The 25226-nt window shown below is 36.2% G+C and overlaps 3 protein-coding genes across 8 annotated transcripts; all 3 read right to left on the bottom strand.

Moving 5' to 3' along the window:
- Positions 1–226: 226 nt before the first annotated feature.
- Positions 227–3133, bottom strand: LOC110854433 (tropomyosin). 2 transcript variants are annotated; one of them, XM_022102871.2, is made up of 7 exons: positions 2976–3133; positions 2504–2906; positions 1566–1754; positions 1156–1231; positions 1003–1065; positions 533–602; positions 343–425 (listed from the first exon to the last, which is right to left on the bottom strand). In XM_022102871.2, exons 2-7 carry the CDS (start codon positions 2875–2877, stop codon positions 343–345), a joined length of 855 nt encoding a protein of 284 aa, XP_021958563.1. In that variant the 5' UTR covers positions 2878–2906; positions 2976–3133. The 2 variants fall into 2 exon arrangements, with proteins under 2 accessions (XP_035711221.1, XP_021958563.1); XM_035855328.1 differs by lacking the exon at positions 2976–3133 and having other exon boundaries at positions 227–425; positions 2504–2877.
- Positions 3134–6329: 3196 nt separating this feature from the next.
- Positions 6330–8526, bottom strand: LOC110854778 (cyclin-dependent kinase-like 1). The gene is made up of 2 exons (XM_022103224.2): positions 8357–8526; positions 6330–8192 (listed from the first exon to the last, which is right to left on the bottom strand). The coding sequence occupies exons 1-2, from the start codon at positions 8474–8476 to the stop codon at positions 7221–7223; spliced, it is 1092 nt and encodes a 363-aa protein (XP_021958916.1). The 5' UTR covers positions 8477–8526; the 3' UTR covers positions 6330–7220.
- Positions 8527–10346: 1820 nt separating this feature from the next.
- LOC110854517 lies at positions 10347–16237 on the bottom strand. Of its 5 annotated transcripts, none has more exons than XM_022102951.2 (7): positions 14563–16237; positions 14014–14284; positions 13645–13936; positions 12818–13164; positions 12038–12306; positions 11226–11521; positions 10347–10747 (listed from the first exon to the last, which is right to left on the bottom strand). In XM_022102951.2, the coding sequence occupies exons 2-7, from the start codon at positions 14140–14142 to the stop codon at positions 10572–10574; spliced, it is 1509 nt and encodes a 502-aa protein (XP_021958643.1). In that variant the 5' UTR covers positions 14143–14284; positions 14563–16237; the 3' UTR covers positions 10347–10571. The 5 variants fall into 5 exon arrangements, with proteins under 5 accessions (XP_021958643.1, XP_021958642.1, XP_021958644.1 ...); XM_022102950.2 differs by having other exon boundaries at positions 14014–14274; XM_022102952.2 differs by having other exon boundaries at positions 14630–16237.
- Between the last annotated feature and the right edge of the window lie 8989 nt (positions 16238–25226).

Below are 25226 nucleotides of genomic sequence, written 5' to 3'. Positions count from 1 at the left end.
GGTTAACTTTGTAATGCGTATACATTCTGTAAGGCTTACGAAAGTTTACGAAAAATTGGAAAGGATATGGGAAATATGAACTTCCAAATTATTTAAATACTTATAAGATAAAAAGATTGTATTGTTCGGGTTTCATGGAAAAATTATTATGAATTATGAATAGGAGCAACTCTTAATTTTCAGTAGAAATCAAAATTAAGCACTGAATTTTCAGGTTTTTGAAATGTTAAAGTTTCTCAGGTTGAATTTTACTTGAATTTCGTCTTTATTCACGGCATAAAATCTCATTCTGTAATAAACACAAGGGGATCAAAATTTTAAATATTTTTCGTAAAATGCTTCCTAATAGCCGGTCATTTCTGAGTAGGTGGCGTCCAACTCGCCAATGATTCCTTTGTATTTTTCTTGTTCATTGGTCAACTCTCCTGCAAATTTATGGTCGTAATTAAATATTTTAACATTTCAAAAATTTTATGAATATCAATTAATTTAAATATTTAATTGAGTTAATAAATCAAAATTTCCAACTCACCTTCCACACGATCCACCTCCTTTTGTAGTCTCTGCACCGTATTTTCCGCAAATTGGGCACGAGCCTCAGACTATTAAAAAATATTAATTAATTTTCTAACAAAAAAACTCTGAATTTTGGAAGCGGCGAATTTATTGAAAACTTGTAATGCTGTTTTAGCATGCAAAATCTTAAACGTATTTTAAACCTTCATGAAATTAGGAGACGCCGTTTAAATTCGAGATGTACAAAATTTTCAACAATATGAAAAGTTAAACCATTTGCCTAACAGACATGTATGTAAAGATTTTAAATTTGTGTACATCGCTTACGAAGTTTAAAGAAGTACAAAAATCCCGATAAATTTTTATTAAGTCGGGAAAAATCTAGTAAATGTGTGTTAATTGACGAATGTATTTAAAGTAACGATTAATTGCTAAATTAATTAGGTCAATTAATTAATGATTAATTAATTAAGTGTATGTCCATACCTCCTTCAACTTGGTGGACAAAACTTTAATCTGTTTCTTATAATCAACTTCTCGCTGGTTGGCCTACAAAATTTATTTTTTTAATTAAAATTTTCTAGCAAAAAGTTATTGGAATAAATTATCCTCAGAAATCGTCGTTAACTTGTGTCTCACCTTTTCTTCAGAAACTTCGAGAGATTTCAAGTTGTTTCCGACAACCTTTAATTCCTCCTCTAACTCGAGGATTTTGCTGGAAAAGTAAGAAGAAATACGTCAATTTAAAAAAAATAAGAAATGTGTACCCCTTTAAGTTTGAAAATATGAAGTCATTTTATAAATTTGCAAATTTGGTATTTTCCCATTGACGACATTCCAGCTTTAATTAAAATATTTGCATCATGAATGGATTTCAATATGCATTTCGCAAATTCGTGCAAAAGATCTTTAATTGTTATCCCACTTATTTTAATTTGGTTGCTTAAAAGCAAAAGTTTTCCAAAAATCCCACAAATTTAGCAAAATCTCAAAAGCAAAATTTGTGAGATTTGCGAAAGTTGATGTGAATACGTCCAATATTTTCATACGTTTCTCCGGATGAGACGCGATCCTCAGCCATTTCGACGTCCTGCTCTACCATGACGAGCTTTTTGGCAACTTCATCGTATTTTCGATCCGCCTCTTCTGCCAGACCGGTCGCCTCCTTCACCTTCGCTTCCAAATCCTTCATCCTCTCGTCATCCGTCACTGCACGATTTTCCAACACTTTTCGCATACTGGCATAAAAAAATTAGAAAAAATGATTAATTTACGGATCCATTGTTCTCTGATTTTTTGTAGTTTAAAATTTTGCAGGTGCAAATTCTTTCAAAATATATGGGTACATTCCAGGTTTTGTTTTTTTTGCATGAAATTTACCCCCTTCAATGTTTAAACTTGTTTTTTAATTGTTCTTGCTTGTAAGATAAATTATATAAAATGTGGTGTTGCAATGTTGACACTTTTTCATTTTGTTAATTATTACAGGAGAATTTTAGAAATTAAAAATTGGACGTGTTCCAGCTCAATTTTTTTGCACTGAGCAAAATCTCATTTTTAATATCGACACGTGCATGCATACTTTTACATGCAAAAATTATCAGGGTTTTATCACGTAATTTGAACCGTTCGAATTATTTATCGAATTATTAAGGCTATTAACGAAGCCATCTGTAACTTTGTATAAATTACACAATATAATCCATGCGGTTAGAAAAAATAATTTACAAACTTTTAAAAAATGAAGGGACACCTTTCATCTGAGAGAGTTTACAAAAATTTGCGAGTTAATTGTCCTCAGAAATAGTTGTCAAATTTTATAAAAGCTTGTAAGTTTACGGTTTTAGAAAGTTACCAAGGACTGCGTGAACTAATTCATTGCTATTTAATAATTGTAAAGTTTTAAAATTTCAGTTCGTCCTTTATCAGAATTTTTGCCTAAAACTTTCTCCTCGATTTTTTAATAACCTCGACCATTCTCACTCACCGTTCGGAATCGTCATGCAACTGGGCCGTGGTTTCCAACGAGAGTTCCGTCTTTTTCAAATTTTCCTCCGTTTTTTCGAAAGTTTCCTCAATTCCTTGCACCTTCCTGCCGAGCGAGGCCATCTCCGTTTCCGCGGCTTGCAACGTCTTCTCCTTGGTTTCCAACGTGGTCGTGACCGTTTCCAGGGTTTGTTTCGCTTGGGAAAATTCCTGCTCGACTTGCAGAATTCGCTTCTTCAGAGAATCGACTTCATCCTGCGCGCGGTCCGCGCGCACGTTGGCGTCCCGCGCGGTCTGCTCCATCGCGTCGGCGCGATCCATGGCGTGATCCTTCTCCTGCTTAATAGCCTGCATTTTCTTCTTGATGGCGTCCATTTTTGCGGTTTGGGTTGTTTTTTAGAAGACTGAATATGGAGAGATTTTGAAATTTAGGAAAATTTGAGAAATTTTGAAAACTTATTTTGAAAACTTACCAGGGAAAAATACGGGAGAAAAGAAGCAAGGGTTTTGGAGTGGACGGGACGAGATGACTGCGAGATGATGAAGTCGAATTCTAATAATATTGTTCTGCTCGGAATACTTTCCTTTGGCCGGGTGTGCAACCAGGGTGGTGGAAATTAGGGCAGGTTTACTGAATATGATAATATGTGGGTGGGCTTGTCACAACGTGTGAGATGATTGTGCGAAGTTTTGGATTTTACAGAGTGGTAAAAATGGGAGAAAGTGGGATAAATGGGACAAATTTGACAATATTTTTTTCGTTCGGTTTAGTAGAGGCTCATATTTAAAATGTTATTATCTCGGGAGTAGTTCATTTTTGGGCAATATTAATTTAACCATTGTACCAATTACCAATTGTTGATAAAAGTTATTTATTCTATCACTTTTTATTTTTTGGTCAATCTTATTCTTACCAATCATTTACCGGAATTTATATTTATGTATAATAGGTGTCTATTTATTTTTATGCTTTACAAAATTACACAAATTCATAAAGTACCGTGCAAACTCAAATTGTGCATATTTTCAATATCCCAACATATTTGGAACCCTGTTTAAAAATTTTGCATGGTTTGACGCATCGCAGTCACACAAAGTTATTTATGTAATGGCTCCTCCGCTTTAAGTAACAAAAGCATGGAAAAGACAATTCTCATCTTTTTATGTCTCAAACCCACTTTTACACCTTGTCCCTCACCAACGGAATAATCAATCTTGTCCTCATTTCCGACCGAGAACGAAAATTAGGGGCTGCACCTACATTACGTATTCTAATTTTCTAATAATTATGTACTTACACTTTTAGAAATCCAGTATTAAATTAATACCAAACGTCAAATTTTCTGAAGCGCAAAAATTTGGAGTTTTTGTGTAAAATTTTGAAACAGCTAAATCAATAACATCATCTTAACTTACACTCTTAGAAATCCAGTATTAAAGTAATACAAAGCGGTTGGTCTTGACAAGTAATACGGTGTAGTAATAGCTCGGAATTAAAGTTTCACCATATCCGTACCAAATTTTTACAGATCCGCATAATTGTTTATACCAATCGGTAGCAAATGTACTACCGAGAAATTGGTACCTGGCTGATTACATATGTCAGATTTATATGTAACACTATTTATAGACATAAAACCTGTTCCTAAAAAGTTGAGATAAAAAATTAATCATTAGTTAAGAAACCGTCTGGAACAAAAAACTACACATTTTTCATGCACGACCCCCTTCCCAAAAACAGGCAAAAGCTATTAGCTCCCGTCTCCCCATCAATCATCCTTTTTGTCCCGAACAGAAGTGAGCCAACGACAAGAATTTGGCAGTCGATCGGATACCTCATTACTCACACACTTGTCCATACTGTGCAACTCTGTTGTTTTATTTTTATGTTCCACTTAAACTACTCCACTTGCAAATTGTGTCCGTATTTTTGCACGGAATGAGTATTTATTTAAGAATGCATGTACATAAATATGTAGCGAAATGAATCTTCTCTCCAAAATATTCATTTACTTTTATGTGTACATATTTATGTTCACACTCTTAAAAATAGTGTTACCATTGGCAAAAGTAAATGCATTCTCGATTTAATATTAAGGGTCCGGTCCATTGCATATTGCATACGGGTTCTGAATTTAAATTTGTGTGTCTCATTCTTACATTAAACCTGTTCATCGCTGTGGACCTTTTAAAAAATGACGATTTTATTGCATAAGAAAATCGATAATTTTAAGTAAGTTTGAAAAGATAGAAGCCAGGAGGTCATAATTTTTTTTATGAGAAAATATTTAATTAAGATAGATATATACAATGAAATAGTGTTTTTTTCGCGCTCTAACGATTTTCAAGTTAGATACCTTAAAAGTTGCGTAAAATTGAGTAGATCAAAAATCCGTAATAAAATTGGGGGGGCCCATTGGTGGATTTTGAGATCTGAGATAATATGTGCGAATTTTTTGCAAATTTTGAGTTTTATGTCAAAATCGTTCAAACGTGGTCAAATATCACCGGAAATAATTTTAAAAATTATTTTGCACTAGAATTTGGCCGCTGCCTCGATTTCGGACCCCAAGTCTCTTATATGTTGAACTTTGCAAAATAATTGCATTTTCCGTATTATTAAGATAGTTAAGATAGATATATACAATGAGATCGTGTTTTTTCGCACTCGAACGATTTTCAAGTTTAATAGCTTAAAATTTTCGTAATTTTGTGTACATGAAGAATCTGTAATAATATTGGGGGCGTAGATTGGTGGTTTTCGAGATCTGAGCCAAAATGTGTGAATTATTTGCTAATTTTGGATTTTGACTCAAACTCGTCCAACTTTTGGTCAAAAATGACGGGAAATAATTTTAAAAATTATTTTATACTAGAATTTGGCCGCTGCCTTGATTTTGGACCCCAATTTTCCAATATGTTGAACTTTGCAAAATAATTGCATTTTACATATTAGTATGACACGATCGAATTATGGAATTTTGGTTAGCATTTTAAGCTACACTAAAATGGGGCAAGATATGTACTGCGCAGGTGGAGCTTAGAGTGAAAAAGCAGTGGTGCGCCCCAGTTCTCCCTGTTTTGCGAGTCCCAACATTGCTTTTTCACGAGCTAATCTTCACCCGTACAGTACATATCTTGCTAAATTTTAGTATAATCCATAGGTCCATAGACCTATGGACAATGACAGAGCGGAATCGCTAGATAGATTCCGAATTTTTAACCAATTGGGAATGTTGTTGGTAATTCGAAGTTATGTAAATATGAAACTCTTCGACTGTAATTCGTTTGTAATTATATTGCCTTAAATTTGGGGACCGCATTTGCGACACATTTTGCAACAAAGCTTGAACGATATCGAAATTAGAATATGAGTAAGGAGTTTATGTTCAATATTACAACGGATTTCTGATATGACCTGTTGCCAATTCGGAATTTTGGAATTAATGCAAGGTTTTGTTAGCTACTCGGAATTTTGTTAATGCTGCGGCGACTTGTTTAATTAACAAGCGACAATAACCTGCTGTACAATTCAACCTTAAGTTTTCCCAAATTACATATAATTTCATGAAACTAAAACTTTAATTTAGAACATGTGGTGCAAATTGAGGTTCGAGCGAAATAAATAGTTTGCAAATCGTGGGAGACATATTTTACTATGTAAAAAAATTTACTAGAAAAATTCGGTGCTTCCCTTCCAAACTAAAAAAACATCATTATCTGAAAAATGTACATAATTTTAAATTTTATGTGCATACATATTTACACAAAAATCCATGATTAAAAAAATTAGTACAAATTAAACCAAATGCACAATTTCAAAAATTTGTATAAATTAATACCATTTTCATATTTTCAAAAATTAATACACAGTAAAATAATTTGCATGGTTATAAAAATTAAAAACTTCGAATAATTTCAAAACATTTTACAAATCAAAACAAGTTGGGGGAATGTGTGGCTATTATAAGAATTTAAATTGAGTGGAAAATCGAAAGTTGTTTCGTGACCTTTTAATGAATTTTGAAAAAAATAAGCAGTTACAAACGTATATAACCAGGGGGTGAATCCTCCGTATCGTGGAGTTTCACGCTTTCAAAGGTATCAGTGTCGAAACGGGTTTGTAGACAAATCAATGAATTTGACAGCATCTACATCAATTGTTCTATGGTCTTTCCTATTAATCTCAATAGAATTTATGCACTTAATGTTCTTCAAAACATGTCCTCTTCCCTTAATTAAGGCATTTCGTACAATACCATTTTCAAGTGTACATGATTCGCTGAAATCTGTCACATAAATGCATATGTGGATATATGATTGCAAAAAAGCCACATTGTTATCATGCGTTGAATAAGTGCAAAATACACGATCTTCAGTACTTTTAAGAGGGATAGGGCAACATTTGAACGATTGTAAAACATTATTTTTACCAAATAAAGCAATTCCGAATTTACCCTCATAGATGTGTAAGGTACGAACGTTACTCAATTGATTCCCTTCTCCCACAATATTCACATGGTTACAAATTACGTTACTGATACTGTTATTACTACCATATATGTGTAAAGACTCCAAGCTCAAATCTTTAATTGTACAGAAGTTTCCTGTAATGTTCATTATAATCTGTTGATGGATGGAAGGATTAGCCCCATTAAAAGTAATATTATCCGCTTTAAACTCGTAAGATTTGTTTGTGGCATCTTTAATATTAATATTCACAGTATCGCCTGGTTCAAGGGTGAAAGAACGCTATTGCGCATGTGATTATATAGAATCCTTTTAAATCTGAGTTTACTGTATACAGTAAACTCAGATTTAAAAGGGTCGATCAGCAATATTTCGTGATGTCCCGTCAATCTATATTCGACGTGTCTTTGCGTAAGACACAAAATCAAGACTCCCCAGTACCGAAGCCACCAGTCCTTCTGTTCAACCAGGCTTATTTCATCATCATTAACTAACTTGTCGAACATTGAAATCGTATCTTTCTGCTTAATTATCTGGAAAACTTCCCATGACACCAATCCAAAGGAATACAAATCCGCGGGAATTCCATATTTCGATGATTTCGTTTCTGGGGCCTGATACGTGGCATTCCCTACACCAGCGGTCAGGGTTTTAGTTTTAGTGTGCCCCCCATGGATCTGCCGACACAATCCAAAATCACCCACTTTTACTGGAAATGCGAACTCTTCCCCCGATGTTGAGAATGAAAACATAATATTTTCTGGGCGAAAGTCCCGATGCATGATGTTATTGCTGTGAAGATACTTTAGCCCTTCGTACATGTCTTTAACTATACGCCGGCGAACTGGGTGTAAGTCAGGGTTGTCCATCTCATTATTTCTGTTCAACCAGGCACGCAACGTGTTACCGCATAACTCCATTTGGAGACAGATGGTGGGAATTCGTGTTCTTTTTTGTGCTCGAAAAGATAAAGCATAAAGTTGTTCCAGTACGTCATCATTGTTCTGAAGACATTGAATATTTTGAAGGACCTTGACGTCTTCTTTAGTAAATGGTGTGTCGGTTGCTTTTAGTATTGCGACCAAATTGTCGTGTTTCTTTCCCCTCATTAGTTTGTATTCTCGGGAGACGCGATGTTTCTCGTCTTGGTCGTCCGGCTGGTTTCTAAGCTCGTCGATAAATATGACTTTCACTGCGGAAAGATTGACCTGTCCGCTGACCTAAAATATTATGCGATTAAATTATTTTTTAAGTACGAATTTTCAACTTCATAATTGTAATTATCCAATAATCGTGCCAAATGCTGGGTTGGGAGATCGAGAGAGAAGTCACGTGTAAAATACGTTTCTGGCTTAGGATTTACAAAAAATTAGGCAAAACTTACCGCCTTGAAGACATAACCGAACGATCCAGATCCAAGAAAAGATTCCAACGCGAGATAGTCAAACCAGGATGTAAGCGATTCTGTAGAAACACATTCTTCACCAACTTCCATAGCCTCCATTTTGTTTTATAGAAATATTAGTTCAATACTCTTTTACGTGCAATATGCGTAAACGAGAGTAGTTGAAGAATGAATAAAATTATTACAGGGTGTTAATAAAGTCCGATCCCATTTTTCCTGTAAAAAAGTGAAGGCTAGTATAAAAAAAACTACCCGTGATACTTACAAAAAATGTTCGACATATTTACCTTAGTATTTGGTCTTGTTACCATTTACTTTAACCATGCCCTCAACTCTTTGTTTAAGGCTCTGTGCTAATTTTTCCAATGTGCCTCTGGAAATCGAATTCCATACATCTTGAACTTTTTTTTACTAGCTCTTCCCTCGTCCGGGGTTGTGGCTCTTTGTATACATTTTCCTTAAGTATGGACCACTGGTTCTTCAGGGGATTCAAATCTGGGCCGTTAGCGGCCCACACCCCCTTGCTCCAGACCGTTGAAACTTGCGTCTTGATGAGACTCAAACTCGCTTTTGCTGTATGGGCTATAGCACCATCCTGCATGAAAACTATTTTTCTTTCATTCGGAAATATTTCCTTGTTCCCCATGCTATCGAAATAGATAGGTAATATTTTTTCCATATAATGCTTTGCATTAACTGATTGGCCTTTTGGTATGATATGTAGAGGGGTCACGCAACGTGCACAAAATCCACCCGCTACCATAACTTTAAGCCCGAATTTTGGGATCGCTCTTGATGGTACATCCGATTTGTTTTCTGTCCTGTAACGAACATTTTGTTGGTTCAATTTTGGATATAGTTCAATAATAGATTCGTCAGTCCAAAGGATGTGACTGCGCAATTCTTCACCAAGTCTTTTTTCACTCAAATGGGCACTTTTCTGAAGGAGTTCTTCAAATTTCAGACGGTCATCGATATATTTTTGTGACATGAGAGGTTTTTTTGGTTAGTTTGTAAGCTGTGTGACCCCACTTCGTAGTTTTCACAAATTTTTGCACGGTCACACAGTTAATTTGCTTCTTCTTCTCTTTATAGCGTTTTGAGTCATTTAACTCCCTTGCTCAATTACGTAATGAACTACCGGTTTTCTTGCAAAGTCTGTTTTTAATCATTCTTTTTGTGGTAGGTGACACCTTTCTGGGTCGCCCTGGTCGCTTTTTGTCGTGGACAAAATTTTTATTCTTCCATTTCCAAACAGTTCTGCGGCTGCAGCCCAATTTTTGCACAATTTCTGTAGGTTTAAGCCCCTGCTGATGCAATGTTTGTATCTCAACTCTAAGATGCTCATGACTTACACGTTTAGTTGTTCCTCCCATGGTAAAAATTTGAAATAAATAACTTCACTGGTTCAAAAGTTCCAGCTGAATTTGTAACAACCACGCTCCAAAAAATGCATGGGATCGGACTTTATTAACACCCTTTATAAACTGCGCATTAGATCGCTAACATTTAGCGATGTGGAAGATAACACAACCACGCAGACATGAAAAAGTTGCCTGATACGCTCCGGTATGCCAGATAAGCGTGAAAACCTATTTACTTTGGCACTGGAGCCAACTTAACAATATATTATACATACTATGTGAACTACCAGGAAGCCTGCATATGCCTCAACGTTAGTGGAAATTGTCGGTTTATCAATGCAAATAATGTTAGGCTGTGCTAATAAAGCTTATTTAACACCTCAACTTTGCCCAGTCACAAAATCGCAGATGATGATTTGCATTATCAAACGATATGACTGTGTGCGGTATTGTTTACTAACTCGTTGGAATTGTTTTGATAACGAGCAAAAATAAATCAATGAATGTACATATGTAAGCACCATACCTGCATTTAATTACTAGTGTTCCCGAACATGGGTTTAAGTTTATAACTTAAAAAAATCCTATTTGAAATTTTTGAAAAATTTTTGGTAGAAAAGAGTTTATTATTCTCAATAGAAACATTTCCACTCTTCTTGTAATGGATGTTTAATGTTAAATATCCACCTGCATAGGGGGCTTCAATATGTTGAACAATTATTTATTTTGGCAGAAATGTTTGTTTTACATTTTGTCGTGAAAAAATAAATTGAAAGGCTTTATTTACTTGTTTTTTGCCCAGTTAATAATTTCATCCGTACATATTTATTTTACACCCCACAATAAGTTTCTTTTGATAGTGGTATCGCATTCTTTAGTGCCTCCAGCTCCTCCATAAAATTTAGAATTATCTCTTTTGCCTGATCCTTCCCATAGAGGACGTTTTCATCACCGAGCACCCCAATTCTCAAGTTACCTCCAGCAGTGATAAAAGTAATTGCGAGACCTGGAGATCATTTTTAGAAAACGTATTGCAATTTAAGATGAAACAAATTGTTTAAAAGATTACGGTTCTCTTGAATCCCCGGTTTTAAATGTAAATTTGTATGTCTCAACTTTCTCTTCTTAATTTTGCCACCTGTTAATCCTACTGGATTTGTTTTACAAAATGAAGATTTTGGTTAATCCAAGTTACTATAATTTTCAGGGTGCAAAGTTTGGATGTTAGAATTTTAATTTTTTTTCTTCCATAAGAAAATTTTTAATTTTTACTGATTATTTCTCTCTATTTTCCCATGTAACAAAAAAATAAAATTCTAACCCCATAATTTGGTAAATCTAAAATTATCGTTTTTTTAGATACAATAAGATTGTCATATTCTTCAAAATGCATAAATGAACATGGGAAAACTTGAGACACAAAAATCCAAGTTCAAAACCCTCACACAAGGGAACCTTAATATGTATATACATATTTGGTTAACCTGCATTCCCCGCATACGATCCCACCGTCATCTCGATATGCTTGATATTATACCCGCAAAAATTATCAACTTCTCCCGGCGCGGGTATATTGTAGACGAAAATTTTTTCATCTTGGTGTCTCCCCTGGAAAAACTTCCTTATCCCGGGGCGCGGCAGGCTACCCAGGGCGCGCACGAACACAGCCAACGCTACCGGGCAGGCCGATCTTTTCATGGCGAGGAGACCTTCGTGCGTCTCAAGGAGACGTTTTACTACATTAAGTTCCCCCATGTGGGCCGAGTACCATCCAAACGTGCTGAAATTAATTAACGTAAAGTTTTTGTAGCAAACAAACCCTACTTTAAACGCAGATTGTGTTTACATAGCTTAAACTTCCCGTTGGACATGTTTCCAAATGGGGACAAGGTAACTTTTTGGCGACGTCGGGATGGGTCGTACTGACATACAATGAAACCTTTTTTCAAGCTACACGGGGATTGTGTACCGAGCTATGTCAAAAAAAATCAAGCCAAAAATTCGGAATCACGTGGCGCTCAGCATTCCATTGAATGGCCCTTTTGAAGAAAAATATTTCGGGGCAAAGTCACGTGCCCACCTTGTATTTCGTTCCGTGGAGGAAAAAGGGAGAGAAAAATAACTCAAAAATTGAACTTTGCCTATAATATTTTTCTTCATACGGAAAGATAAGCCCCACGAAATTCCTAATTTTTGGCTCTATTTTTTGATTCAACTCGGTATTTAATCCGTGTATAGTTTGAAAACAGGTTCCATTTTATAATCATCAGCCCTCCATAAAGTTCGAGTTACCTACACATTATTTCCAAGGAGACGTCGTCCCTTCCCCAACACGGAGAGCTGTGGGGTCTGCACCGTTACGCGGGAAATGGATTTTGCCTCATTAGGAAAATACGACTTTCTCACAGCCCCCAACATGGCCGAGTGCAACACCGCAGTTCCCGACATCCCGTGGGCCCCTCCCACCTGACGAATTATGCTGAATGGGATCGATTCACTGGAATGGAAACGGAGTCGGGCAGCTACGGTAGAATAGTGTGCGTTGAAGTCGCACTGGGTCCAACCCTGGTAAAAAAATTACTAACCTTTTGATTAATTGAAGTCTTAAACAATTCGTAGTGAATCATTAGTGGCCGACAGGGTATGCTACCCCGGGTTTTTGGGGTATTGGGGCATTGCGAGTTTTGGTGGGTTTTGGGGTAGCAAATTTGAGCAATACCCACGAGTAGTCGGGGTAGTCGGGGTTTTCGAATTTTACAAAATATGATAACAGGGCATTACTAGCAATTCTATTAATCAATTACTTATTCAAATATAATTAATAAGCAGTTTTGTTGTTAAATTACTGAAAAACTGATTTTTTTCATTAATTTTTGAACTTAATACATGAGACACTGAGTCAGTTTGCCCCCAAAACCCCGACTACCCCGACTACCCCGACTACCCAGGTAAAACCCTTGGATATGGGTTTTCAATATCAAAACCCCGGGGTTTTACTTACCCTGGTGGCCGAAGTAATTACACAAATCAATATTCTTTTAAATATCTAGTTTCACCCTGAAAAAATTGGACTCACCTGCTTATCTTTGATTAGCCAATCATTTTTGCCCAATACTTTCTCCTGGTTGATAATATCGTACGGTGCTCCTAAGATCCTGAGCGCCTCATAACCCGTACCCTTTGTTGGTGCGGGAACAACTTGCTTACAAATTTTGGGAGTTTGCAGACTTGTCATTTTGCGGAGAAGTGAAAGCATGGCGGGCCCGTCGGCAAGGGCGTGGTGAAACCGGAACAAAACGGCAGAAGTGTTTGGTCCATCCATAATCCTCTTAATCACAACGAGCTCCCATAACGGCGCATTTTTCCGGTAGGGTAGAAATGTTAGTTGGGCCTGGAATTTGTGCAGTTCTTCGAGGCTTAATTCTGTTAATTAAATAGTTAAAAATTAGTCCACATTGTTTTTATATGATTGCCCCAGAATTGTGGAAACTCCCGGGAATTTTGACAGAAATGTTTGCCGGGTATCCTACAACCTGGCCGGGTATTGACGCATCCACTAAGATAATAACGGAAATTTGTCGGATTTTTGTTTAATTTTAAAAAAGTTTCAAAATTGAAAACAGTTAAAAAAGGTGTAGGATATTTTCCACATAAAATTGTACAAATCCATCTTAATATGTTCTTTGTAAAAAAATTAAACTAGCGGGATGGGAAAATTACTTTCTGAGAGGTTCTGAATTTCAAGTAAATACATTGAACCTTTGAATTACTCGACGGAGTAAAACGTATACTTGAAAATAGCCGGGTCCGGGCCGGGTACATATCTCCAAAAAGTCCGCGTAGATAATACGGGTAACAACCTGGCGCATCATTAATTTGTTATCATACATCAGCTCAACGTACCCTTTTCGTGGGTACGGATTCCACCATAGGGTAATTCACTCTCAGTCCAGAAAGGATATCCCAACCAGTGCGTTATAGTTCTCCGCAATTCGGGATACATCAACTGTCCCGGATCTTTTTCACATCGGGCTTCCAAAATATTTTTCCGCAACATTTCCCAGATAAGGTCCGAATTTGTAATCCCTTCGAGCACCATGCAACCCACGACCGTGTTCCTTGGACAGATGTACATCTCATCCGCCGCGAACATTCCGTCCAGCGGGGCAAGCATGGAAATCAAGTCGGGTCTAAACTGAAATTGTTTTCACAATTTAAAAAAAGTTCTAATTTTTTAACAAAGTTCTAATTTTTTATGCAAATTTCTCTTACCATGAATGCCAACAATTTTACCGCACTTCTGACCAGGTAAATCGGAACAAATGCCAAAAGCTGGAAGGGAGCGAAAAGCCATAACGGCAGATGGAGAACTACCATGAAGAAATGTAGTATTTTACTCATTGTTGAGGATCCTGAGCGGGTGTGATGTTTTGAAGGTGTTAGTCGTTGCTTAAAGATGTTGCCAATTGACCGTGGATTTTAATACGTATTTCACAAGAACTGTGTTGTGTCCAGATAGCGAGAAACTGACCACTGTAAGTAACTTGGAAACAAATCGTAACCGCTGAAGTCCTCAATTTTTTGGTAAATAAATACGGAGATATTTTATCACCACCGGGAAATAAGTAATGTGCCAAACGACATCGTTACTTTAAGAAAATCAATGCTTAAATAACCCCTCATATTTATATTTGTTGTGATAAATTTGTTCAATCTTTTAAAATAACGACGTCACGTGTGTTTGGTAAATACACAAGGTTTTGACTTTTCTTTTTGTCTCGGTACTCATAACAAAAAAAATGGAGCACTGTAATATATTACCTCCGGGGGTTACGATTTGTCTCAACATTATCTATTTAGAGTGAACGTCCTTCACTGAAAGACCTACATATGTAGAAAAGCCTGTGGGGAACTCGAGACTGGGTTATGACTGAATTATGTGGATGTAAAGAAATCATGAAACTTCGGTATACATATGTCACCTAATAATCGAAATGTATTGTATTGTCAGTTAAGGATACAAGCTACTTTTACAGAATGATATAAAAGTTCTAATGAGGCAAGTTGAGAATATGTGTGGGACTGAGAAACGGAGTGGTCGGAAGAAAGTTCAAACCCGATTGGCAACAAGGCATGGAAGGGACCCATATTTATAAAATTTGCAGAGCAAGGTGACCCAGCAGAATGAAATTTATAAATAGTTTATGTATGTACGAAATTCGACGAAAAATACAAACTGTTCACGATATCAAGTGTGGGATGAGAATACCTAAAATTGAGTTTAACAAAAATTTAGGGATACACTCTTAAAAATGATCAAACCATTTTGAAAAGTAGATGCACTCCAAATCCAATACGATCGAAACTATTTATACAGGGTGTTTAAAATGCCAATGTGGCTACAATGTAAAATTTTTCGATGAGAAAAATTCGTAACTTTCCATTAGTTCCCGAAATTTTGTCTGTAAAATTCAACATTTTAAGAATTTCGTCATCAATGTCCCATCAGGTAATAATTGTAAAAATCTCAACAAAAGATTTTGTAATTAATGGAGATTTAGGGATTTTTCCTATTGACAAATTTTCCATTGTAGCGTGACATTTTAGCCACCCTGTACATAATCCAGAGCAAACTTTATGTACTCTTTATCAAGTTAACGTTACCCAGGATTTTGTATAGTTTACTAAAGATCGAATCCAGAGTGTATTAACTGTTCAAAATGGTAACATTATTTTTAAGAGTGTACCTATCACTAGTGAAATGTACCCCAACGGAGTACCTTGTCTTAGTCTCGAGACGACTTTTTATACATTCAAAACAGAACAATAACAGTAAATTATGTATGAAACTAAACTTATGTACACGATTTGGTCCAGGTACTTATTTGAATAATGATTCGTAAGTCGTATCGACAAAATTGAATGCCAGGGATGGGCAAACCTAAGAGTTTGGACGGATTATAGAAAAATTGTTTAAAAGTATTCTTTGGATTGCTAAGGTGGAGTATATTACATTTGAGATTAATTTGATAGCCTGGTTTGTTAGATTACAGCTTAAAAGGTTTCGGCTTACTAAAAATTGTGGTTTTTAGCAACTCGGCAGACATACATTTGACTAAAAATATGTCTACCGTTTGGCTAAAAAATTTAAATAGTCAGGCGCAAACTTATAAAAAATATAGTTTGACTACTTGTTTGTGGATTACTTAAAATTTGCATTTTCTGCTGGGATTACTGGATTTCGGATTACGAGTTATCCTAGTATTGCCCAACCCTGCTCGAAGCCCTAACCAAACCTGCCCAGCAAGATTAGCTCAGTCGCTCAATTTTTAGTAAGTGTACCTTTGTATAAAGCACTATTTACTTCATAACTGTCAATAAAGGATGTACCTGTACATCTTTATGTTGGAGATGATCTAGATTAAAACTGGATAATTAAATAATGCTTAAGTGATTTTTAAGCCAAATTATCTTTAAGCCATAGGGAAGCAATTGTGTATAATAATATATGTATGTATATACCAAATGAACGTGTTTGTAAAAACGCATAAATTGACGCAAAGGGAGCGTCCATAAATCACGTGATCGATTTTTGGACAATTTTGACCCCCTCCCCCCCCTTGGTGACCGTTGGTGATAATTTCGCTACCCCTCCCCCCCCACCGGTCACGTGACAGGAGTTGATGGTGCTCAAATTAAATTATGTTGTCCGGAATAACAATATTATTCCAGTGTTGTTTAACTCATTAATCAAATTTGAGCTACACAAATGTATAAATAACCATTTAATACGCCATTCCGACATAAGAATTTTAAGTCGAAGCAAGTTTTTAAATATGCAAAATGAAAATCAAATTTATATAACGTGTGTGAGGTATGCCAAGAGAATTTATATATAACTCTCATGACATTTATTGGCATATACAAAACTTTACTCATGTCACGTGACATCTGACCACTTACCCCCCCCCCCCCTCGTGATAATTGGTGACAAATTTCAGACCCCCTCCCCCCCTCTAATCGATCACGTGATTTATGGACGCTCCCTTAAAGTAGACACATAAAATTAAGGTAGTTCATCATCGAAACCAGTTTTGACTAATAGATTACAAACATGTCGTTCTAGGGTGGTTTTATGTATTGACAGTTTGACCATGCTTACAACGCACATGGCCGAGACACATATTTCTCACCGATTTTCTTCAAACCAGGAATAAGGGTGAATCAATATCTAATAGTTAGTGAGCCACTGGAGAACTTTTCAGAATGGCGATGGTTTTACATAAGCCGGCACAACTGGGAATTTTCACCATGGGAAATTATGTAAATATGTATGTACAGCTTTAATACTTTTGCATAGTGAAAGTTCGCGTTTTTGCCAAGTTAAGCCCATTAAATTCTGCACAAGTGCTTGTGTTAAGTTACTTAATTTTTTACTGGTGGTTTTAAGAAGATTGATGACAAACTTGTCTGACCTGTGCATTTATGAAGAGTTTTTACATCAAATTATTCAGCTTTAGGTACTTATAATGTACCAAGTGAACCTCGCGTGCATAATTTAGTCTGCTCGAAGTATGTATGGATTTAGATGAGTAAGATTAAAGGTAGTCGATTGAAACCAGTTTTTAGTAGCAGTGATACAACCACCTCGTTGTAGATCAGTTTTTCTCTACCTTACTCACAATGCGACGGTGTGAGGTGGTTATCGCCGATATCCACCGGACTAATTTTAAATTGTTCACATTCAAAAATAAGTGGACCCGTATTTTTTAGTTTTCCTGAATGGACATGTTTACGCCCTTGGCGGAATTTTCAAAACAAATTTCAGCCAAAATTTGGATTTTTAAAAACGCTGTAACTTTTCGAATTTTAATCCGATTTCAAAAAATAAACCCAATTTGTGTTCATAATTACATCCCTGAAAATATAAAAAGTCATTTAAAAAAATTTCTGAATTTTTATAAACCCAAAAAACGATAATTTTTTGAAAATTAAAAGTTTTTTAAAAATAAATTTTTATATTTTCAGGGATGTAATTCTGAACAAAAAATGGGTTTATTTTTTGAAATCGGGTTGAAATTCGAAAAGTTACAGCGTTTTTAGAAATCCGAATTTTGGCGGAATTTTTTTTTGAAAATTCCGCCAAGGGCGTTAACATGCCCATTCAGGAAAACGAAAAAACACGGGTCCGATTATTTCTGGCCCGGAACAATTTAAAATTAGTCCGGTGGATATCGGCGATAACCACCTCGCACCTCCTCATTGTCAGTCATCCTATTGAATGGAAGCGCTAATAGGTATCGAAATGGGTGGTCACTTAATTTTTGGAAATTAAGGCGTCTTTTCACACACATTGTGCCGCATGATGACCTGGATAAGCAAAAATGTCTGACCACACCCCTTGACTTCAGGGGACATTGTTTTCTTCAAAACACTTAAAACAGCATAACTATTGAGCTAGTATAAATTTTTCAATTTTTTCCCCCATATTTATTAAGTAATAATTTTTTACTAGATTAACTGAGCAAAAGGCTGAGCTGAATCCGGATCTTTCAATTTGCCCAGTGTTGCACGTTCCCTACTTCCTTGGGGGACGTGCAACAGCAATAACGTCATCAGAAAACGCGGACCATTACACCACCCACCCACCCACCCCTCCCTTATCCTTTTAATATTACGTTTAACACGGGTAAAGTTGGGATCCAGAACCATTTACAAATATTTTTACATAATGACGTAACATATGGACGTTCACATGCAGATTTATATATATATCTCTACGTACCAATACATACCTGCCTATGTAGAAAATCAAAAGGCGCAGTGCGACTCGATAGGGGGGCTCTAAGACTATCGACCGTATATTTAAACATTTATCTCATAAGAACTTTGTTCTGTCCAGAAAACGGGTTGATACAAAGTGGTACACTCTAAATCCTTTGGAGACGAGTTTTTGACTTATTTCCCGTTGGTGACAAAACGTCTCCGTAATCGTTACCCAAAAATAGAGCAGTATAGTACCTCCGTGGGAGACGAGTTGTCTCAAAATTATTTACAGTGTTGCACATAGGTCTTTTTTTACTTTTTTTCTGCACACTTAGGTCTTTTCTGAATTAAACATCGACTGCACTTCGGTCTTTTATGAATCAGTACGAAGATAAGTAGTCCTTTATTTTGGGTTACGATTATGGAGGCGTTTTGTCGCCAATGGCAAATACAGTGTCGGACAGATCTCTACGTCCACATAGTCGCATCAATTTCATTTTCAAATTGTCACTGAACTACTGAACCAATTTTCATCATTGATATATCTAATTCTCACAAATTTAACGTAATTTCATAAAACATATGAGTTATTTCTGAAAATTCTGGGAAAACTGAGAATCATAGTGCAGAGCGAGAGAGGATGAAATTTGAGCGGACAAAAGTCTACGTCCACTTCACTTTAATTGTCAACAACAAAAATCTCTCCAATTTATAAAATCAGGTAACTTAATAAATCTATCAATAACATATGCCGCATTAATTTTTAAATAATTTTCTTCCAGAAAAATATGATGGCGTCGACACGCAAGGAAATTCCTATCGCTATTCGAGATCTTGTCATTCAGGACTGGAAGGGTGGACAAAAAGGGGGGCTGTCGCAGAGACAAATAGGGACCAAGTATAAATTAGCAAGGACAACCATCCAGACAATCATTAAGAACTTTAGAGCTAATGGTTCAGTCCAAAACAAGGTCAGAAGTGGTCGAAAACCGATTTTGGCTCACCGAGAAGTACGCCACGTGCTCAACAAAGTCAACGTTACACCCTCACTTAGTGCTCCAAAGCTATCTACCGAGATCAAGGAGATGTTCGACAAACAAGTTAGTCCTAGGGCCATCCAAAGAACACTGAACAAGGGAAATTTGAAATCCCACAGAGCAGTCCGGAAGCCTCTTATTGTACCGAGGAATGCAACCAAACGAGTGAAGTTTGCCAGAGACCACATTTCCAAGCCACAAACATTCTGGGACAGTATTTTATGGACTGACGAGTCAAAGTTCAATGTCTTTGGGTCAGATGGGCGTCGTAGAGTGTGGAGATATCCAAAAGAAGCATTGAATCCAAAAAATCTCAACCCCACAGTTAAGCACGGCGGCGGGTCGGTAATGGTGTGGGGATGCATGGCTTCAAGTGGGGCAGGAAAAATGGAATTTGTTGACGGAATTATGGACCAATACAAGTACCAGGGAATACTTGACCGTAATATCCAGGAATCTGTTCGAAAACTTGGACTTGGACGACGATTTGTCTTCCAACAAGACAACGATCCGAAACACTCTGCCAAGTCCACCATGGAATACTTCAAGAAAAAAAATTTCGAAGCTAGAATGGCCTCCCCAATCTCCAGACTTGAATCCCATTGAGCATCTGTGGGACACATTGAAAGAGAAATAAGAAAAAAATCTTTTTCAGGAATTCCGGGCCTAAAATCCAGAATTCGTGAAGTTTGGGAAACCATTTCTGAAGATGTGACCAAGAATTTGGTAAACTCTATGACTCGACGCCTTGAAGCCGTCCTTAAAGCGAACGGAGGCCCAACCAAATATTAAAAATTAATTGTTATAACATTCCTTATAAATTACAGTTTTTTTTGTATGTTTTCTCTGACTGGACGTTGATTTTTGTCCATCCAATTGTTTTCATTTTGAATTAAAATACATCTCTGGCCTAAAATAAATTTTTTAGCGGAAAACTAATAATGTGCTATGAAATTACGTTAAATTTGTGAGAATTTGATATATCAATGATGAAAATTGGTTCAGTAGTTCAGTGACAATTTGAAAATGAAATTGACGCGACTATGTGGACGTAGACATCTGTCCGACACTGTAAGCATTAAGAAGAACTCGTGTACCAAACACACGTGGCGTCGCTATAAAAATAATTAACAAAAATCGTATATTGATAAAAATGTGAATTCTTTTAAATAAGTTTTTGACTTATTTTTCTAATCTGTAATCATTACCCAAAAACAGAGCACTATAAATATTTAGTACCTCCGCGGGTGACGGGTTGCCTCAAAATTATTCAGAATAAACGAACTAATAAAAGCGACCCTATGGTTGTACATTGATCGCTTAATAATTTATCGTGTTGTATTTATCATCCGTTAAGGGTGCAAGTTATTTATATGAGTGCAAATGAGGCAAATTGAGAATATTAATGGGACTGACGAAGGGAGTGGTCACAAGAAAGTACAAACCCGATTGGCAACAAGGCATGGAAGGGACTCATATTTATAAACTTTTCCCAGCAAGGTGATCCAGCCGGATGAAAAGTATTAATAGTTTACTCGTGAAAAACACAAAAACATGTTGACGAGAACAATTGTGGGACGAGATTACTTAGAATATAGTTTAACAAAAATTTGGCGGCGCACTCTTAAAAATAATGTTACATTTCAAAAAGTAAATGCAGTCTGAATTTTATATCTGTGTACCCCACCATGGAAATGTACCCAGACGGAGTACCTTGTCTTAGCGTCGAGACGACTTTTTCATTCAAAACATGACAATAACAATAAATTATGTATGAATGTAGCCTAACTTTTTTATACACGATTTGGTCCAGGTACTTATTTGCATAATGCACATGTCGTATCGACAAAGTTGAATGGGAATTGTAGTCTTTTGCTCAAGTAATTTTTACAAATGTCAAAAATTGTAATCGCAGACATACTTGACAAGCGTGTATCTGTGGAATGATGTAAATGCGAACTTTGCAGGATGACGAAACTACTTATAGCCAGGGATGGGCAATCCCAAGAGTTTCCAAAAAACAAATTTTCTGTAATCCATCCATGGATTACATAAATTATTAATTATTATTTAGTAGTTTTCATTAGGTTACATACGTTGATCACTTAACCTGCAGCAGATTACATTTCGGATTAATTTGATTTGTATCATATTGGTTTGTTGGATTACAGGCTAAAAGGTTTAGAATTACAAAAATAGCGGCAAAATTTCCTTAAGGTATGGCTAAAAATATTTAAAAAGTAACGCCCACACTTATACAAAATATTGTTTGAATTCGGTTAAACAATATTCAGCGGTTACATCTCAAATTTCAACGTAGAACTCGATAAAGGGCCGTTCATAAAGCATGTGATCGAAAACTCCAAACCCCCCGGGTGTGACCTATTCGTACCATGTTATAAATAACATGGGAAGGATAGGATCGAATCAATCACATGCTTTCTGCACAGCCCCTTCCTCATCAGAACAACCTGCACGTTTTAATCAGTTCCTTACTCTAGTAACTTTTATCACTTTCGCTTATTTTATTTATTTTGACTTAACTAGCTAAAAAATCCCAGCGTAGCTTGAAAAAAGATTTCGTGGTGAGTTCAAACGAGACAATATATTGGATTCCTCAGCAGAAGAAATGAACAGTAATTACGTACTGGCAACGAGGGATTGGAAGGGGGTCATATTTATAACATTTAGAGGACAAGGTAACCCAGCAAGGTGAACAATTAGTATTTTATTTATGTATGCATGTATGCCTCTCAACCCAAAAAAACATTAATGTTGTTGGGCACACTCTAAATAAAAATAAGTAAACTTTCCTCATTCTTATGCATATATGTAAAGTGTAGAACAAGTACTGCTAACAATTTGTCGGCATTGAGCTCAAGGAAAATTTATCTCAATCTCGCCAACGATGCGGAACGAGACATATTTCTAGGAAAAACACGACGGTAAAAAAATAAACTTGTTGGCTTTACATAAATCACAAAAGTTGTATCCATAAATTAGTCATGTTACTCTCGTGTTGCATAAGGAAATTTTTTTTGGAATCAAATTGATCTTTAAATCAACTTTTTATTTATTTGTGCATCAATAATGCAGTCTCAATAATAAGGTAAAGGCGACAAAAGTTACAGATGTATGTACCTCAGACCATACTTTTGTAGGGAAAAACCGATTTCGATCTCGGGAAAACCGACAGCATGGTTCAAAAGTTGGGTATTTCCATTTGGAAATACAGAAATACATTAGGCTGAAAAAATGATGTATTGAATTCCAGCATTTTAATTTCAATCAGGTTCAATTTTTCCCTATAGGGAAAAATTTCGCTATAAATAAAAAAATTTATAAAAATTTATAAAAATTTCGGGGGTGTGGGTCTATAGACACACACCCCCTGCGGGTGAAGTTCGCTAATTTCGAATAATCCGTTGGGCTTGCCTCATTGGGCTGAGAAAAATGATATATTGCACGCCATGATTTAATTAAGTTAATTTTGGTGTGTAGAACCACACCCCCTGGGGGTGTGGTTACAAAATTTCAAACAGTATATCACGCCTAACCTTATTTGACTAAAATATTCATGTTGACCATATCAGCACGGGTTTTGGATAAATAATTAACTGTTGAAAATTTTTGGAGTGCAGTTATGCCCTTTTCTTCTTTTTGTTCTGCATTTAGGCGTTTTAAAAATTAACTATTGCCTGCACTTCGGATTAGGCCTATACAAAATTGAAGGACTATTGCACTTTGGCCTTTTTAAAATTAAACGTTGACTGCACTTGAGCCTTTTTAAAATTGTTACGACGATATGTACGTATATACGTACGAAATTACAATTCACCAAGTGAACTATGTTTGCATAATTAGACTCGAAGTAGACACATTTAATGTGTCTACTCGGAATCAAAATTTATGTAAGTGCATAGCACATGTTTACATAAATTTAGGCATTCCATCAGACCCAGTTTTGAGAAGAAAGGATACACAGACAAATGTAAATAAAGGGTGTTAATAAAGTCCGATCCCATGCATTTTTTGGAGCGTGGTTGTTACAAATTCAGCTGGAACTTTTGAACCAGTGAAGTTATTTATTTCAAATTTTTACCATGGGAGGAACAACTAAACGTGTAAGTCATGAGCATCTTAGAGTTGAGATACAAACATTGCATCAGCAGGGGCTTAAACCTACAGAAATTGTGCAAAAATTGGGCTGCAGCCGCAGAACTGTTTGGAAATGGAAGAATAAAAATTTTGTCCACGACAAAAAGCGACCAGGGCGACCCAGAAAGGTGTCACCTACCACAAAAAGAATGATTAAAAACAGACTTTGCAAGAAAACCGGTAGTTCATTACGTAATTGAGCAAGGGAGTTAAATGACTCAAAACGCTATAAAGAGAAGAAGAAGCAAATTAACTGTGTGACCGTGCAAAAATTTGTGAAAACTACGAAGTGGGGTCACACAGCTTACAAACTAACCAAAAAAACCTCTCATGTCACAAAAATATATCGATGACCGTCTGAAATTTGAAGAACTCCTTCAGAAAAGTGCCCATTTGAGTGAAAAAAGACTTGGTGAAGAATTGCGCAGTCACATCCTTTGGACTGACGAATCTATTATTGAACTATATCCAAAATTGAACCAACAAAATGTTCGTTACAGGACAGAAAACAAATCGGATGTACCATCAAGAGCGATCCCAAAATTCGGGCTTAAAGTTATGGTAGCGGGTGGATTTTGTGCACGTTGCGTGACCCCTCTACATATCATACCAAAAGGCCAATCAGTTAATGCAAAGCATTATATGGAAAAAATATTACCTATCTATTTCGATAGCATGGGGAACAAGGAAATATTTCCGAATGAAAGAAAAATAGTTTTCATGCAGGATGGTGCTATAGCCCATACAGCAAAAGCGAGTTTGAGTCTCATCAAGACGCAAGTTTCAACGGTCTGGAGCAAGGGGGTGTGGGCCGCTAACGGCCCAGATTTGAATCCCCTGAAGAACCAGTGGTCCATACTTAAGGAAAATGTATACAAAGAGCCACAACCCCGGACGAGGGAAGAGCTAGTAAAAAAAAGTTCAAGATGTATGGAATTCGATTTCCAGAGGCACATTGGAAAAATTAGCACAGAGCCTTAAACAAAGAGTTGAGGGCATGGTTAAAGTAAATGGTAACAAGACCAAATACTAAGGTAAATATGTCGAACATTTTTTGTAAGTATCACGGGTAGTTTTTTTTATACTAGCCTTCACTTTTTTACAGGAAAAATGGGATCGGACTTTATTAACACCCTGTAGTTGTTGAGATCAGTTTAGTCAATGGTTTGCCGTGCTCGAGCATGGCAAACCATCTCAGAGCATGAAATGATTTATGTCATTTATGATGCAAATGATTTATGCAAATGAGTTAAATATGAATGCCTGATTTTTATGTACCGTGGTATATATATAAATATGTAGAATGCAATTTTCTTATTTTCGTACTGGAAATAAACTTTGCTTTTGATTAAAAATTACAAAATCAGAGGTGTATGTACATATTTAAATATTTTTTCCTACGAATTGTGGAAGAGGGGGGATAAATGTGTGGGGAATGAAGGGTGTCTGAATCGCGATTAAAATTTACAAGCTGCAAATTTTTTCAATAAAAACTATTTGTTTATTAATTATATAAATAACAGG

The sequence above is a fragment of the Folsomia candida genome, unplaced genomic scaffold (genome assembly GCF_002217175.1).
Source record: "Folsomia candida strain VU population unplaced genomic scaffold, ASM221717v1 Fcan01_Sc010, whole genome shotgun sequence".
Taxonomy (NCBI): domain Eukaryota; kingdom Metazoa; phylum Arthropoda; class Collembola; order Entomobryomorpha; family Isotomidae; genus Folsomia; species Folsomia candida.
This window is presented reverse-complemented; position numbering and strand designations above follow the sequence as displayed.